Source organism: Euprymna scolopes, chromosome 1 (assembly GCF_053919585.1).
Source record: "Euprymna scolopes isolate OS-2025 chromosome 1, ASM5391958v1, whole genome shotgun sequence".
Taxonomy (NCBI): Eukaryota; Metazoa; Mollusca; class Cephalopoda; order Sepiida; family Sepiolidae; genus Euprymna; species Euprymna scolopes.
The window spans coordinates 7,286,388-7,301,719 of NC_136482.1; the positions used below are offsets into that span (position 1 = coordinate 7,286,388).

Consider the following 15,332-nt stretch of genomic DNA (forward strand, 5'->3'; position numbering starts at 1 on the left):
TTCCGGAAGAACTATGAGGCTGCTCAACAGTTAATCCATCACCTGACTTGACTTATTCTAATCGGGGGCTAAGTGGGTACTCGATCTTGTCCACTCGATAGCGGAGGGAAGGAGTCATCTTACTGTTCTTGTTGGTGGAAGTGCTTCAAGCTCGCAATCCTATACAACGCCTTGTATTCCAAAATGGTCACCCATTTGATACTAGCCGGGCCCATCGTTGCTTATGCCGTATAATTGTTACATACATATACTACTTACCACTCAGTTTCAGAAAATTATGAATTTTACGAAATCATCTTTTTTTTTTTTCATAAAGAAATAAAATTATTTTTTTCCTCATCATTTTTATTTTCTTATTTATATATGTACAGATTCGGGACCACTTCGATTGTTTTCCCCCAAATAATAATATATGCTGTTTTATTTTCTAATTTGTCTATGTAAATTTTGTCTTTGTTTTTGCAGCGAGAATGCATTTCTATTCATGTCGGTCAAGCTGGAGTACAAATGGGCAACGCATGCTGGGAATTATACTGTCTCGAACACGGCATCCACCCGAGCGGGTACATCAAGGAAGAGAACCAGACAGGAACGTGTAACGGTTCCGGTTCCATAGCCGCAGCGTCCATCGCCGCCTCTTCCACCATCCAAGCGTATACCGACGAAACATCTTTCAACGCCTTCTTCAGGGAGACTAATGCCGGAAAACATGTGCCTCGTGCGGTGTATGTCGATTTGGAACCAAGTGTCGTTGGTAAGCACATATGTGTGTGTGTGTGTGTATATGTGTGCGTGTGCGTGTGTGCGTGCGTGTGTGTGTGTGTGTGTGTGTGTGTGTGTGTGTGTGTGTGTGTGTGTGTGTGTGTGTGTGTGTGTGTGTGCATGAAAATATATGCCAATTAAACTGAACAGATAATTCCGCGTTTCATCCCCGTGGGGAATCATCAGGTTAAAATATTAAAGATTCTGTGTAGCTTAATTGCCATATATTTTCATAACTTACTACTCATCTCTACTAATGTATTAAGCATTGTTGAAGTAAATACTGAAAATTGATACATGATTCTCCTTATGGCATTTTATGTGGACACATAAATTATATATACAAATATAAAGAGTGTTTTTAGAGGCGGCGAACATTAAATTAGAATTAATCATAGAAAAGTATTTTATTATACAAATATGTGGTTTATTCAAAATATTAATTTTAGAATTTATTATTTCAATACAATTTTAGGCACATGGCTTCTCCGCGTCTCGCAAGTATATAGCGTAATTGAAAAGTCCAATTTTCACAAACCCTACGCATTAAATTAGACTGTATTCGGTAATAACACGTCGAATGTTGTCTTCCAAGTGGTTTATTTTGCCTATTTTTATCAGCGAAGACATTGGACTTTGCATGTCCCAAAAGAAAATAATCTAATGGTGTTAAATCGCATAAATAAAATGCCCAGTTGACAAGACTATTTTGTGAAATTAGTCGTTTATCAAATGCGTCTCTCAGCAAATTGATCGTATCGCGCGCTGTGTGGCATGTGGCTCCGTATTGCTTGCACATGTGTGCAAGTTCAGGCACGAAGAAGTCGGTAATCATTTTTTTTTTCTGTATCACTCAACGGTGACAGTTATGTTCTGACCACCATCACCTTTAAAGACATATCGCTCAATCATTCTACCCATTAAACGTACAAAATTTACTTTCTCTGAGTGCAATGGTGTTTCGTGTAAAGCTTGTAGATTATCATTGCTCCAAATTCAGCAATTCTTTTTATTGACATAATAATTAACCAAAAATATATATAATGCTCATCTCAAAAATGAATTCCAATTAAGGAATAATATATATACCAATCGGTACGGACCCGACTATGGAAGATCAGATAATAAATAAACGTGGATTTATAAGATCAAAAAATCCAACCTTGATCGCCCTTCGAGGCCCGTGGCGCAGTTGATAGAGACGTTGAATCTCTACAGTTCCAAATGAACATTGTCTGAAGATAACGGTTTCAATCCCACCCAAAGCGTGCCAGAGGTTTACTTGGCTAAAATATGGTGAGACGACAACAACTACGGATGGCAGTGATGGCTGAGAATGCAGTTAGGAGATTCGAAGTTCCTATCCGTCGCCGTTACCACCTGACGAAGGCCAGATGAATAGTTGGCCGAAACGTTGTGAATAAACAAACCAATAAAAAAGATGAAAAACAACAACTAATAAAGATGAGACTAATAGTCCGAAATAAAAATAAATTATATATATATATATATATATATATATATGCACGTAAATTACAGTAAATATCGCGCATATAAAAAAGATAGAAGTGGGATTTTGAGATGCTTGGTTCTGATACGTGATTAACACATTCGATAACTTTAATTATTAAACAGAAGCTGTACTAACCATAACACTCCTGGTATTCATTATCCGACATGTTTTTTCAATAAGAAGTCACGATGTAGTTATTTGTCTTTATTAACATCGCAATGCTACAGAATTCCTGGCAGATAAACTAGCAACCTAAGAAGGAATGATCAGCACACCTATGAGATCCACATCCTCTGTGAACTCTTTCTTCGTGAAAGCGTTCGAATGTTGTGCTTTTAAACAAAGTTCTAAAGTAATTACCAAAAAAAATAGAGCGTATAAGAGAATATCTAATCCGAACCTGTTTATGTCTATTCTAGTTGCGCTTGAGAGTATAAACTTCAGTTAAAGTTTATACCGGGTGGAACGATATAATTGTCGCCCTAGAAAAGACTACATGATTCCATATCCGTTTGGTGAAAACCGGTCTTTTTATTTTGTTGCAGACCATCTACTACTTGGCCAGTTGTGTAAAAATTCCAAGAGCGATAGAAGGCTTCTATTATGTCTGAAAGAGATACAATGTTCAACGATCGTAATTGCAGATGCGCCGCTGTACAAATCATGCTCTCTACTAATCCAAGTTATGACAACAGAACCATTGCCAGCACCCTCAAAATGTATCGCTGGATTACCACGAATAACAAGGACGTGCTTAGGATGGTAAAAACAAAGTTTCCGGCCACGGTTATGGTCTTTAGTAATCCGGATAATCTAAATAATACGAAATTATCAATCCTCGTTTCAAAAATTTAGAAGTATAAAAAATAGTTTGTACGGTGGGGGGAGTTGTCCTTGTTCTAGCTGCCTATAGTGAGAAACAGAATCGCGTGTGTAGTGTAAGAAGTACTTCGGTGATTTGTATTTGTTGTGCTGTGGCTCGAACACGTGACTATGGTCCGCCTTTATTTAAGAAGAGCAAAATTGATTTGAGTCAATTCAAGCTGCGAGTCTGAATGTAACATAGCCGGCGGTTTGAAATGTTGGTAGATATATTTGAGTTCGTGTGAGTGTACACAACTAGATGTCGTACACACGCTTTTCAGTCTGATATGCGAATAAGTATGCAAACACGCACACAAACATTCATTAGTGACGCAACGGTTATTTGCTCTTGTCTTAGTTTTCAATTTGTCCGACAGGTGGCGTCTCTACTTCCTGTTTCGCATTCTTCTTTCCGCTTTCGTTCTCTATCTCACTCCCATTTTTTTTTTTTTTTTGCCCGAACCTCTGATGTGATCAGACGTATATTCCTTTCGCCTCGTTTTAAGGTAAAAATGCAAGATAGGAATCAACTCATAATAAGTACATCTTTCCTAAGGTAAGACGACACAAACGACGAACTAATTCATGATTTCCACGTAGTAACATCAAAGAATTTACACACGTTCGTATATCGACGTACATTGTACAAATATCAATTAATTTGTTTAAATAAATGTTTGCTTTTATGTAATATATCTTGGCCTTAACGACCTTCCTTATAATGTCTCCCCTTTAAATGTACTTTCCTTGATGTTGTCGTTGCTTTTTATCCGAAGTCGTACGACCACGTATATTTAGCATATATACAAGATCGGTGACGAATATCCGTCTCCTCAACATGCTTACTGACCTTCCACATTACTGACATAACAGCTATGCAACAAAGTTTAGCATCGCTACGTATGTACCTTAATATACCTTGTATATTAATCTCTAGTGGTTATGTCCACGTGAGTATAACGTTTAAGACACTATTCACAAGACATATATCGATAGCAAAACATAATTCTCAAAGTTGCAAGCACCGTTCTGATATACATTTCCAGTTTGTTGGATTCGACTCGCCTCTTGGTCGTTCAGAGAATCCAACTTCTCTTGTCAGCTCCAAAAACCCTCCTTTAACTAACAATTTCGACGTCTCATTCTAAGGTGCACGCCATCTTAAGTGATTTATACGCCCGATTACCTTAGACTGTTAGAGGTCAGACCTATTTTTAAAATATTATTAATTTAGTCGTTTAAAACTCCATTTTGTTTATACTGTTTCTCCAAATATTATCCTCCCAGTTTATATTTATATAAACATTTCTTTCAATTAGAATTTGATTGCAAGCAACCAATTTACTCTAGGCTAGCAAGGTTATCAGGCATAGTCCAGCATTTCTTATGCTACATGAATGCGAACATTTAACGGTTTGCTTGTCAACTGAATCGTATTATCAGTTTCTGTTACCCGACATGGATTTCTATTATTGTACCTTACGAAATAAATCTATTCTATATGTTATATTTGTGTATTGTTTTAATCTCAACAATACAACAGTATTCTTACGCTATACCTCATGATTGACTGGGAGTACAATCACTCCAGTTGTAAAGGTCTACTTCACAAAGATTTCCAGCTACAGAATAACTGGAAATGTCCTTTCAACCATAAAATTCTTTCTGTCTGATAGGTCTATTAAAGTAGTCGTTGATGAGTAGAAATCTGAAGTTCTCAGTGTTAACGCTGGCATGACTCAGAGGTTTATCCTATCATTAAAGCAAAGCACTACATTATTCAATTAGAATAGATAACTGCTAACACTCTTTGGTTCCGATTTCATAGGCGTCTTTCAGCTTACCGTGATCATTGTACCTTATTCTCTGACGTCAGCAGGTAACATGACTATAGTGGAACGGTCTGCTATTTACGTAGACCACGTTCGAGTAGGTTAATATGCGTGATCACCAAAAAGTGTCCGGCTTAATACTATTCAGTATGTTGGCGTTTGAAGAAGGGAGTAATCTTGCTACGCGCGTTGGAAAATGCAATTTTACCTTCACGCGGAGGAGGAATGAAGCGCATAATATTTTTTTTAAACAGAACAAACCTATTAACAATGGAATCTGAAAAAAAAAGAAACAATGCTCGATTTCTAGATTTGTTTATTTTCTGAAATATCCATAGATCACCGCAACATATCATGTCAGTTTCTATTTATAGCATTCGTTTATTGCTATACTTCATCTTCACTCTGTGATTCGCTCGGACAGCGTATTTAACTATTTTGCAGTTTGCTATTCTTTCATGTTAAATGCTGTTGTATTTGGTTTCTAGCCTGGATTAGCTTGTTTCTTTCCTAATACTGGTGCCGATTTGTTCTCACCCTTTATCTGTGCCTAAACCTAAACGTAGATTCCATGAACAAAGTTTCTTTCTTAGAACTGCACGCCTGTGGAACTCTCTTCCGTTTTCCTGCTTTCCGACTTACTATAATAGGGTCGTCTTCAAGTCCAACGTAAACAAGTTCTTGATGAGTCGCCCCTTAAGTAATCCAATTTACCAAATTTTCACTACTAACGATTACTACGATATTTCCCATTTTCAATCATTAGCCCTTATAACCTTGAGTGGCCTCCTGGCCTTGATAAGTGGTGACTCCTTCGTAAAAATAAATAAATAAATAAATATACAAGTTACTCATCTAAAAGGATTCTAATAATAAAATAACGTTCTAGTCGTTTGAACAGTTCTCAGTGAATTACCTTCATAAGATAGTCATGTATGCTTTAACATTTCATTTTAAACTAGTTTCGTGCATACATTTATGCAGTTTATCGTTTCATACTTGTCTTTCTTTGCTCCTATGTATAGTGTGACCAAAAGAAAATGCTAAAAGTGTTTATAGAATTCACAATTCTTATCCATTCATATTCGGTACAAATAATCTTCACTCGGCGTATGACTTGTCCACCAAGTGTCAGTTGTGAATGTTCAACAGTCTTAGTTTTGTCGTCGTTCAATGATATGCGGGAAACTTTGCTAATCGTCTCATCAAATAAAGTGCTATTCTGAATGAGCTTCATACTCACCAAACCTTAAACCCCAGGGATTTTTTTTATCTGCGTGGTTATCTGAAAGATAATGTCCATCAAAAGGATCTCTTTCAGAACCAAAGAAGGCAATTTCTGCTCAGATCAGTTGTATTTGTAATGAAAAAGCTTAGATTTGGAGCGCATAATTCAATATCAAAAATAGCAAAAACTGTTGAACATTCATAACTGAAACTTGGTGGACAAGTCAGACATTAATTAAAGTTATTTTGTAATAAATATAATTGGATTATAGGAAACATTTTAAAAAAGTTTTATATTCTACTTAGAAGAGTCAAATACGTTCTAAGCTGAAGTACTGTTAGCACGTCTGGGGAGGTGCCGCTTGGAGAACACTTTCCTGCCTTGAATGAATAGAAACCGATTTTGATATCTAGTGGACAATGCTCTCTTTTTCACAGAATAGACGTTGCTAGTCTTTCTCTATTATCGTTATTTTTATGGTAAGCCCTGGCTGACCTCCAATCTATGCCCGACTCTTTTAAAAGATTCACAAGAACTCGTCTAACTATAAACACTGTAAATAATTCCCTTTATCCCTCTGAGTACCTAAAATTAAACGGATTTTTTATGAGCAACGTTACTTTCGAAAAACAATCTGTCTGTGGAATACAATATCACGGGGTAACTTCCCAGCTGACTACAACATGGTCGTTTTGAAGTTTAATATAAACAAATTCTTAAGTTGTCATTTTAAATAATCAAATTCTGTCTAGTTTTAACCATCATTACCAATCCTCGCGATATTGTCTCACTATTCGTCTTACAAAGTTATTAACCTTAAACGGCTGTCGAGCCTTAATAAGCGGTGGCTCGTACCAAATATGCTTTGACTGCAGATAATTCTATTAACGATCGATAGATTCTTGTAGAACGACAAATTATCAGTAGGAGATGTGATATTGAATGGATTTCACACTCACCGGATCCTAACCCCCAGCTTTTAATCTGTGAGCTTATCTCAAAGGTAATGTCCATCCAAACAATCTCCGGGCTATTCTAGATCTGAAAAGTTCCATTATAGTCATCTGAAGCAAATGATTAAACAGCGGTTAAATAAAGACTGTTGAACATTCAGAAGTTTGCTTGTGCCAAATATTGTTGGACTGCAGACAAGATTTGTGAATTTTATTAACGATTTTATCGGTGGATATAATTTTTAGACGTTACCTTGTCGCTTTTTTATATCATAGTAGATCGCCCGGCGTTCCAGAGTCGTAAAATATGTATAAATATATTTTAATTCATACAGAAACTAAGACATGTGCATGCGAACATTGTTATTTCCTAAACAGTTCATTCATTGTAAGTAAAAAAAAAAAAAAAATCGAGCTGATGTTGAAACCAAAACCTAAAGACTCAAGAATCAAGTACGATAACCATTACGCAAGCTTGACACAACATTTACAAAGCGTTTTCAAACCTTTTTATTCTTAACATAAAGAAGTTCAGTGGGGGAAGATGTGGCTGGTTACCTTTAATGCATCCAAAATCAAACTCCTATCCTTACATCATCAACGCTCTGATCCCCAGCTGGCATCAATTGTGATGGATGGCTCTCGTCTGGGTGAGGCTCCGTGTTTTGACAAGCTTCTGGGTTTGACCTTTACTCCTGATCTGAAATGGAACACGTACATCAAGTCTGTTGCCAAGGTCGCTGGAAAGATGGTGGGATCCTTCTACCGCTCCAGAAGATATCTCACTACTGATGCAATTCTCTATCTATATAAAAGCCAAGTACGTCCAAGGATGGAATACTGTTGCCATATCTGGGCAGGAGCTGCTAAAAACAGCCTATCCTGCCTTGACAGAGTACAAAATAGACTTCGTGGCTTAGTGGGGGATGCCCTTTTCTCTACCCTGCAACCTCTCTCCCACAGAAGAGACGTTGCGAGCCTGTCCTTGTTTTATCGTTATTTCCATGGAAGATGCTCGTCTGAACTCCAATCTCTGGTCCCCCCTCGCCAATCTTTCACGAAAAACACCCGTCTAGCTGAATCCACTGTGAAAAATTTCCCCCACTCTATATCTGTGCCTAAATCAAAACGCGGATTCCATGAACAAAGCTTCTTTCTTAGAACTGCACGCCTGTGGAACTCTGTTCCGTTTGCCTGATTCCCTCCGGACTACAACTTGGATGTCTTCAAGTCCAATGTTAACAAATTCCTAATGAACCGCCCCCTTAAGTAAACACTTCAGCAAATCTCCTCACTGACTTAATGTACTTGCAATAACCCTTATCCCTGAGTGGCTTCCGGGCCTTGATAAGTGGTGATCACTGTGTAAAAAAAAAAAAAAAAGTTGTCATGTTTTACGGTCGCGCATGCGCATTCGTGAAACAGTAGAAAACAGAAAAAATCGATGACCCTCAAATACCATTTTTTTTATTTTTCAATTTTAACCTCTTAAAAACGGATTGAAAATTTTTCCACGTGCCTGATCATCCTATATTCCAAATTTCAAGTTTGTAGATTAAAAATTCCTTGAGAAGTGTCCTCACACACACACATTCTAACTTTTATAGATACATAGATTTCCCTTAGTCTGTCTGTCTGTCTGTTCCACTTTTTCCTTGGAAACTACTAGTCGGATCTGGTTGAAATTTTGCATGAACCTTTGTTATGATAAGGTGTAGTGAACTAAGTGTTATCGTATCCATTCAATGCACAGTTATCGATTAATAGGGATTAGTATTTAATGCAAAATCGAGCACAAATTTAATCATATACAATTTCTAATTTCACACAAGGCACTCATTATAAGTTTATATATAACTTTTGACTGTTGGGGTAAAAAGTCTAGTTTTTTTTTTATTGCGTTATGCGCAATATGGGAGATGGGGACGATGAAAAACATTTTTTTAAAGCAAACAAAAACACAACGTTTAGTGTTTAACAGCTAAAGAGATTCTAATAAATATAATTATTAAGAAAAAGAAAACAAAAACGAAAAGGGGAAAGGTTGTTGCGTAATGTAAATATTGATGAAACTTTGGTTCAACGAAAGAAGAATGTCCCTTTGTCTACACGATAATAATAGCTGTTTTTGTTAACGGTTACATAATAACGATGTATCTTACATGCTCATAAAGCAGACGTTGGTGAATTACAAACGGCTGAGTTAAGAATGCCATCATTTATCTCCATTAAGCTGACTGAACGTTAAAAAAATGTCGAGTTGCGTACAACGATCGGTGGGAAGGGAGGAGGCAGAAGGATTTCTTTGTGCCGCACATCAATAAGTGTAGAACCCAAACATGATCTCTTATTTTGTATATAATAAAGCGTTCTTTCCTACTGTTGCAAATTATGATATAAGACCGATGCATGCGATACTTCCGTTCATTCTCAAGAGACTACGGATACCCTCATTAATGGTAGCTGAGCGTGTAATTATGAGGCAAGGGTTGCACAAGCCTAAACCACACATCTCCTGAACCGAACACTACTTGAGTCTAGTAGCAAGAAATGCTAGACGACTGGAAATAATGCTGAGATAAACGGAGAGCACATACAGCACCTGGTATTAACAAATAGTAATCCATTTTAGTACTGATCAGGCTAAACGTTGCTTAACTTCGGTGATCTAACGGGAACCCGTGTGTCAATGTGAATTATGCCGTATATAACACAAGACACAAAACCAGAATGTGTAAAAAGCCAGACCCAACGAAAAGGAGAACTCTGGGTGATACAAAAACAGCCGCGAACGAACCTTTCGGCATTCACAAAAGATAAAGTTTGTTGACTTTTTTTTTTGTTTCGTGAGACAACTGTCGAATTTGGTCGACCTGAACGTTCATCTATTGTGATTATACGACCGTTTTTTTTAAGTCAGCATACAATCCCTTAATCATTTCTTCCGACGAAGCATCGGCCAGATAATGCTTATTGCTTTGCGTGAATAGTATTTTTACCATCAAGTATTTTACCTTATAAATCCAAGAATGTTTCCATTATTTTCAAAATTACAAATCAATAACTGTAATTTGTACACTAATAATCCTATTTGGCTTATATTCTGACATGAACCATTTAAAAGTTCGTACTTGATAAAAGCCATATATAGGACTTTATTAGTGACGTCATCTGTATTTCAGACCTTGAATTTACTTGTTATATTTTTTGCTCTTAAATATTCTTTTTACGTATGTAGAAAGTGAGACTAGAGACGACTGAGAGTTTTTAATAAGTGAGATAGACCAGTACTCTTTTAACTAAGTAGTTCTATCTGATTAAAAATAAAAGTGTGGACACTTTGTCTACTGATGTTATGGCTTAGGTTGTTTTGGCCAGTTTTCACCTACTGACTGCCAATTTATCTTCGGGGGGGGGGGAAGTGGTGGATCTAGTTCTTTTTTTCTATTCACGCAAAAACTCTGTTAGAATTAAATACAACGTTCTGAATGGTCGTGCGAGCATTAATCGTCATTTGTGTCTGTAAGACTACATTTAAAGTCAGCATGCCATATTAGATGTCCTGAAAAAAGATATATTTATTTTTTTAATTTTTTAAAAAAGATTGAGCACGTATCAAGGCCCAGAGTTCACTCGAGGATAAGGGTTAATGAGTGTACAGTAGTCAATGGAAAAATGTCGTAGTAGTCGTTAGTAGTGGAAATTTAGTAAGTTGGGTCACTTAAGGAGACGGCTCATCAAGAAGTTATTCAATTTGAACTTGAAGACAACTATACTGTAGTAAGCTGGAAAGCAGGCAAATGGAAAACAGTTCCACATGTAGGCAGTTCTAAGAACTCTCGCTTCTCCTATTTTGTCATCCAGTCCTCATTCAATGAGTGATTTTTCTGACAAAGGGTGAAGAAAAAGCTGCTTAAAGGTCGGTAGTACTTGGCGAACACTAGTCTGAGATGTCGGAAATTTTTCTGTCTCTATCTGTCCTTGTGGCCATGTCACTAGTAAGGGTGCTGGAGGTAAACGTTTGTCTGGGCTGACGTTATCCGCCTGATAGTCAGGGACCCGAACCTTGGATTAACCACTAAGGAGGCTGTCCTATCAGCAGGCGCAAAGTACTGGGACTGCTGTATTGCCATTTGGTGAGTGGATCTGGACCATGCAGCAGTATCTGGTGGGGCCTCTCGATGCCATACCAGTGGGTAATTGTTACGGCTTTACTTTTTCGTGTGCCACAAAAAAAAAAAATTCCTGTCTTTTTCTCTCTTACTTTCCCTCTCTGTACTGCTCTAACCAAGTATGCCGACCTATTCCACAAATCCCCAAACTTCAACATGAAATATCTCCAGAATAAAAACTCGAATAAACCTAGAACCCCATCTTCCAACGTAGACCCCTACTACCAGGTCTCCTTCTCCAACATCAGGGGTCTACGTTCCAACCTTCCAGAGGTTGAAACCCAATTACAGGAGACGAAACCGGACATATTCTTTCTAAGTGAAACTGGAATAGGGCCGACCACTTCCCTAGATGAGTTCATAATTAACGGATACTCAAATTTAACAGCTAAATCTGACACCCAAGATCGCCATGGGCATGGAATATGTGCCTACATTAAGGATGGCTTCTCGTGTGGCAGGGATATCTCTAGAGAAGATCCTAATTTACCCTATATGTGCTTCAGGGTTGCACTTGTTAACACGACTGCATTTATATTTGCCCTCTATAGGCCCCACAACAGCGGAGTTACTATCTTTAAGAGCATATCTGAGAAAATAGACCACATACTGTCTTCACATCCCTCGGCTAACATCCACATATGAGGTGACTTCAACGTCCATAACGTGGAATGGCTGACCCATTCAAATAAGACAGATGATGAGGGGAGGTTTTGTCATGATTTTGCCATTGCTTATGATCTCACTCAGATTGTTCGCGAACCCACCCGTGTGCCCGATACACCCGGTCAATATGCAAGCCTCTTAGACCTTTTTCTCTCAACTTCCCCTGAGCTATGTTCATATTCCGTTCATTCTCCTCTAGGATCCTCCGACCACTCCGTCGTATCAGTTAAGATAAAAACGAAATGTAAGAAGCCCCCAGACGTACCCCTCCACCGTATTGTATACCGATACTCTATGGCTGACTGGGATAGCTTCCGTACATTCATATCTGATTTACCTCTGCACTCCATGTTTAAAAAGGATGTGTCCTCAATAGTATCAGATCTGACCGAATGGTTAATTGCAGGCATAGACCAATTCATACCATCTAAAAAATTCCAACAAAAACCTAACAGCCAGCCATGGTTCTCCCCAGAATGTGCTGCTGCTATCGCGCACAGAAATCACTTTTTCCATAGCTACCAACGTAATAGATGCACTGAGACTAAAGCTGCTTTTAGGTCTGCCAGCAACCACCGTAAAAGAGTAATAATAAATGCTAGAGAGCTATATGCCCAGTCTGTTAAATCCAAGGTAGCTGATCAGCGGCTTGGATCCCACCAGTTTTGGCAAATAACAAATAGGATCCTGAACAGAAGTGTGCGTTCTATCCCAACCATTATCAATGGACCAGAGGTCATCTCGTCAGCGTCAGACAAGGCCAAACTATTTGCAAAGAACTTTGCAGCTAATTCTACCCTATGCGACGAAGGCCATCAACTCCCCATATTTCCTCCTATAACACAGAACAAGCTAGGTAACATACAAATATCCGTGCATGAGGTCGCCAAGCTAATAAAGAACCTAGATTCCAGTAAAGCAACTGGCCCTGATGCCATCCCAATTATAGTGTTAAAAAAGCTTCAACCAGAACTTGCTCCCATACTTACGAAACTATTTAGCGCTGCTTTAAGGAGAAGTGCTTTCCGACTCCCTGGAAGACCTCATCAGTTTGCCCTGTAGTTAAGAATTCAGGTGATAAGTCATCTCCCTCTCAATACAGACCTATAAGTCTCCTGTGTGTTATGAGTAAGTTGCTGGAATCCATATTAAATAGAGAAATAGTCAACCACCTCAGCAGGAATAACCTTCTTAGTGACACACAATATGGTTTCCGCTCTGCAAGATCTACCGCAGATGTGCTGACGGTTATATCCCACAGGATTAGTGAATCCCTTGACAAAGGCTTCCTTTCTAGGGCAATTGCTCTCGACATATCAAAGGCCTTCGACAAGGTATGGCATAAGGGTCTACTTCACAAGATTTCCAGCTACGGTATAACTGGAAATGTTTTCTCAATCATTAAATCATTTCTCTCCGATAGGCTCATAAGAGTAGTGGTAGATGGACAAAAATCGGAGGCCTGCAATATAAATGCTGGAGTCCCTCAGGGGTCAATCCTGGGCCCAACTCTCTTCCTGATCTACATCAATGACCTCCCTAAAAACATACTTAAATCATTCGTTGACATCTATGCTGATGACACGACCATCTACGGCAACACATCAACGGCTGTAAATGACAAAGTTCTCTCTGATTCTCTCTCCTCTGATCTCGAGCGCGTGGTTCAGTGGGGGAAGATGTGGCTGGTTACCTTTAATGCATCCAAAATCAAACTCCTATCCTTACATCATCAACGCTCTGATCCCCAGCTGGCATCAATTGTGATGGATGGCTCTCGTCTGGGTGAGGCCCCGTGTTTTGACAAGCTTCTGAGTTTGACCTTTACTCCTGATCTGAAATGGAACACGTACATCAAGTCTGTTGCCAAGGTCGCTGGAAAGATGGTGGGATCCTTCTACCGCTCCAGAAGATATCTCACTACGGATGCAATTCTCTATCTATATAAAAGCCAAGTACGTCCAAGGATGGAATACTGTTGCCATATCTGGGCAGGAGCTGCTAAAAACAGCCTATCCTGCCTTGACAGAGTACAAAATAGACTTCGTGGCTTAGTGGGGGATGCCCTTTTCTCTACCCTGCAACCTCTCTCCCACAGAAGAGACGTTGCGAGCCTGTCCTTGTTTTATCGTTATTTCCATGGCAGATGCTCGTCTGAACTGGTCCCCCCTCGCCAATCTTTCACGAAAAACACCCGTCTAGCTGAATCCACTGTGAAAAATTTCCCCCACTCTATATCTGTGCCTAAATCAAAACGCAGATTCCATGAACAAAGCTTCTTTCTTATAACTGCACGCCTGTGGAACTCTGTTCCGTCTGCCTGCTTCCCTCCGGACTACAACTTGGTTGTCTTCAAGCCCAATGTTAATAAATTCCTAATGAACCGCTCCCTTAAGTAAACATATCAGCAAATCTCCTCACTAACGTAATGTACTTGCAATAACCCTTATCCCTGAGTGGCTTCCGGGCCTTGATAAGTGGTGATCACTGGATCACTGTGTAAAAAAAAAAAAAAGAGGCTTTGCTCATGGAATCTGCGTTTTGGTTTAGGCACAGAAAAAGAGCGGAGGGGAATTATTGATAGTGGTTTCAGCTAGAGTGGTTTTGAAACATTTGAAAATAACGATATAGCAGAGACAGACTCGCAAAGTCTCTTCTGTGGGAAAGAGGTTGCAGGGAAGAGAAAAGGGTATTCCCCACTAGACTACGAAGTCTATTTTGAACTCTGTCAATGTAGGATAAGCTGCTTCTAGCAGCTCCTGCCCAGATATGGCAACAGTATTCCATCCTTGGACGTACTTGGCTCTTATACAGATAGAGAATTGCATGAGCAGTGAGATATCTACTGGAGCGGTATAACGATTCCACCATTTTCCCAACAGCATTGGCAACGGATTTGATGTACGTGTTCCATCTCAGATCAGGAATAATGGTAAGACCTAGATGCTTGTCAAAATATGGAGCCTCCACAAGACGAGAACCATTCATTTCAATTGATGCCATACGGGGATCAGAACGTTGATGTTGTAAAGATAGAAGCTTGGTTTTAGTAGCATTAAAATTCACCAGCCACCTCTTTCTCCATTGCATCACATGCTCAAAATCAGAGGAGAGAGAATCAGAGAGAACTTGGTCGTTTACGGATTTTGAAGTGTGGCCATAGATGGTAGTGTCGCCAGAATAAATGTTCAGGAATGATTTTAGGATGTCATTTGGGAGATCATTGATGTAGATCAGGAAGAGAATTGGGTCCAGGATGGACTCTGAGGGACTCCAACATTAATACTGTGAGCTTCTGATTTCTGCTCACCAACCACTACTCTTATGAACCTATCAGAGAAA

The 15,332-nt window shown here is 38.9% G+C and overlaps 1 protein-coding gene across 1 annotated transcript in view; it reads left to right on the top strand.

Annotated features, from left to right (window-relative positions):
• Window positions 1-471: 471 nt before the first annotated feature.
• Window positions 472-15,332, top strand: part of LOC145283271 (tubulin alpha-2/alpha-4 chain-like) — a 68,288-nt gene continuing 53,427 nt past the window's right edge. Inside the window, exon 1 of the mRNA XM_080132270.1 lies at window positions 472-754. Coding sequence (XP_079988396.1) covers window positions 508-754 — 247 coding nt within the window. The 5' untranslated portion in view covers window positions 472-507. The remainder of the gene's footprint in view (window positions 755-15,332) is intronic.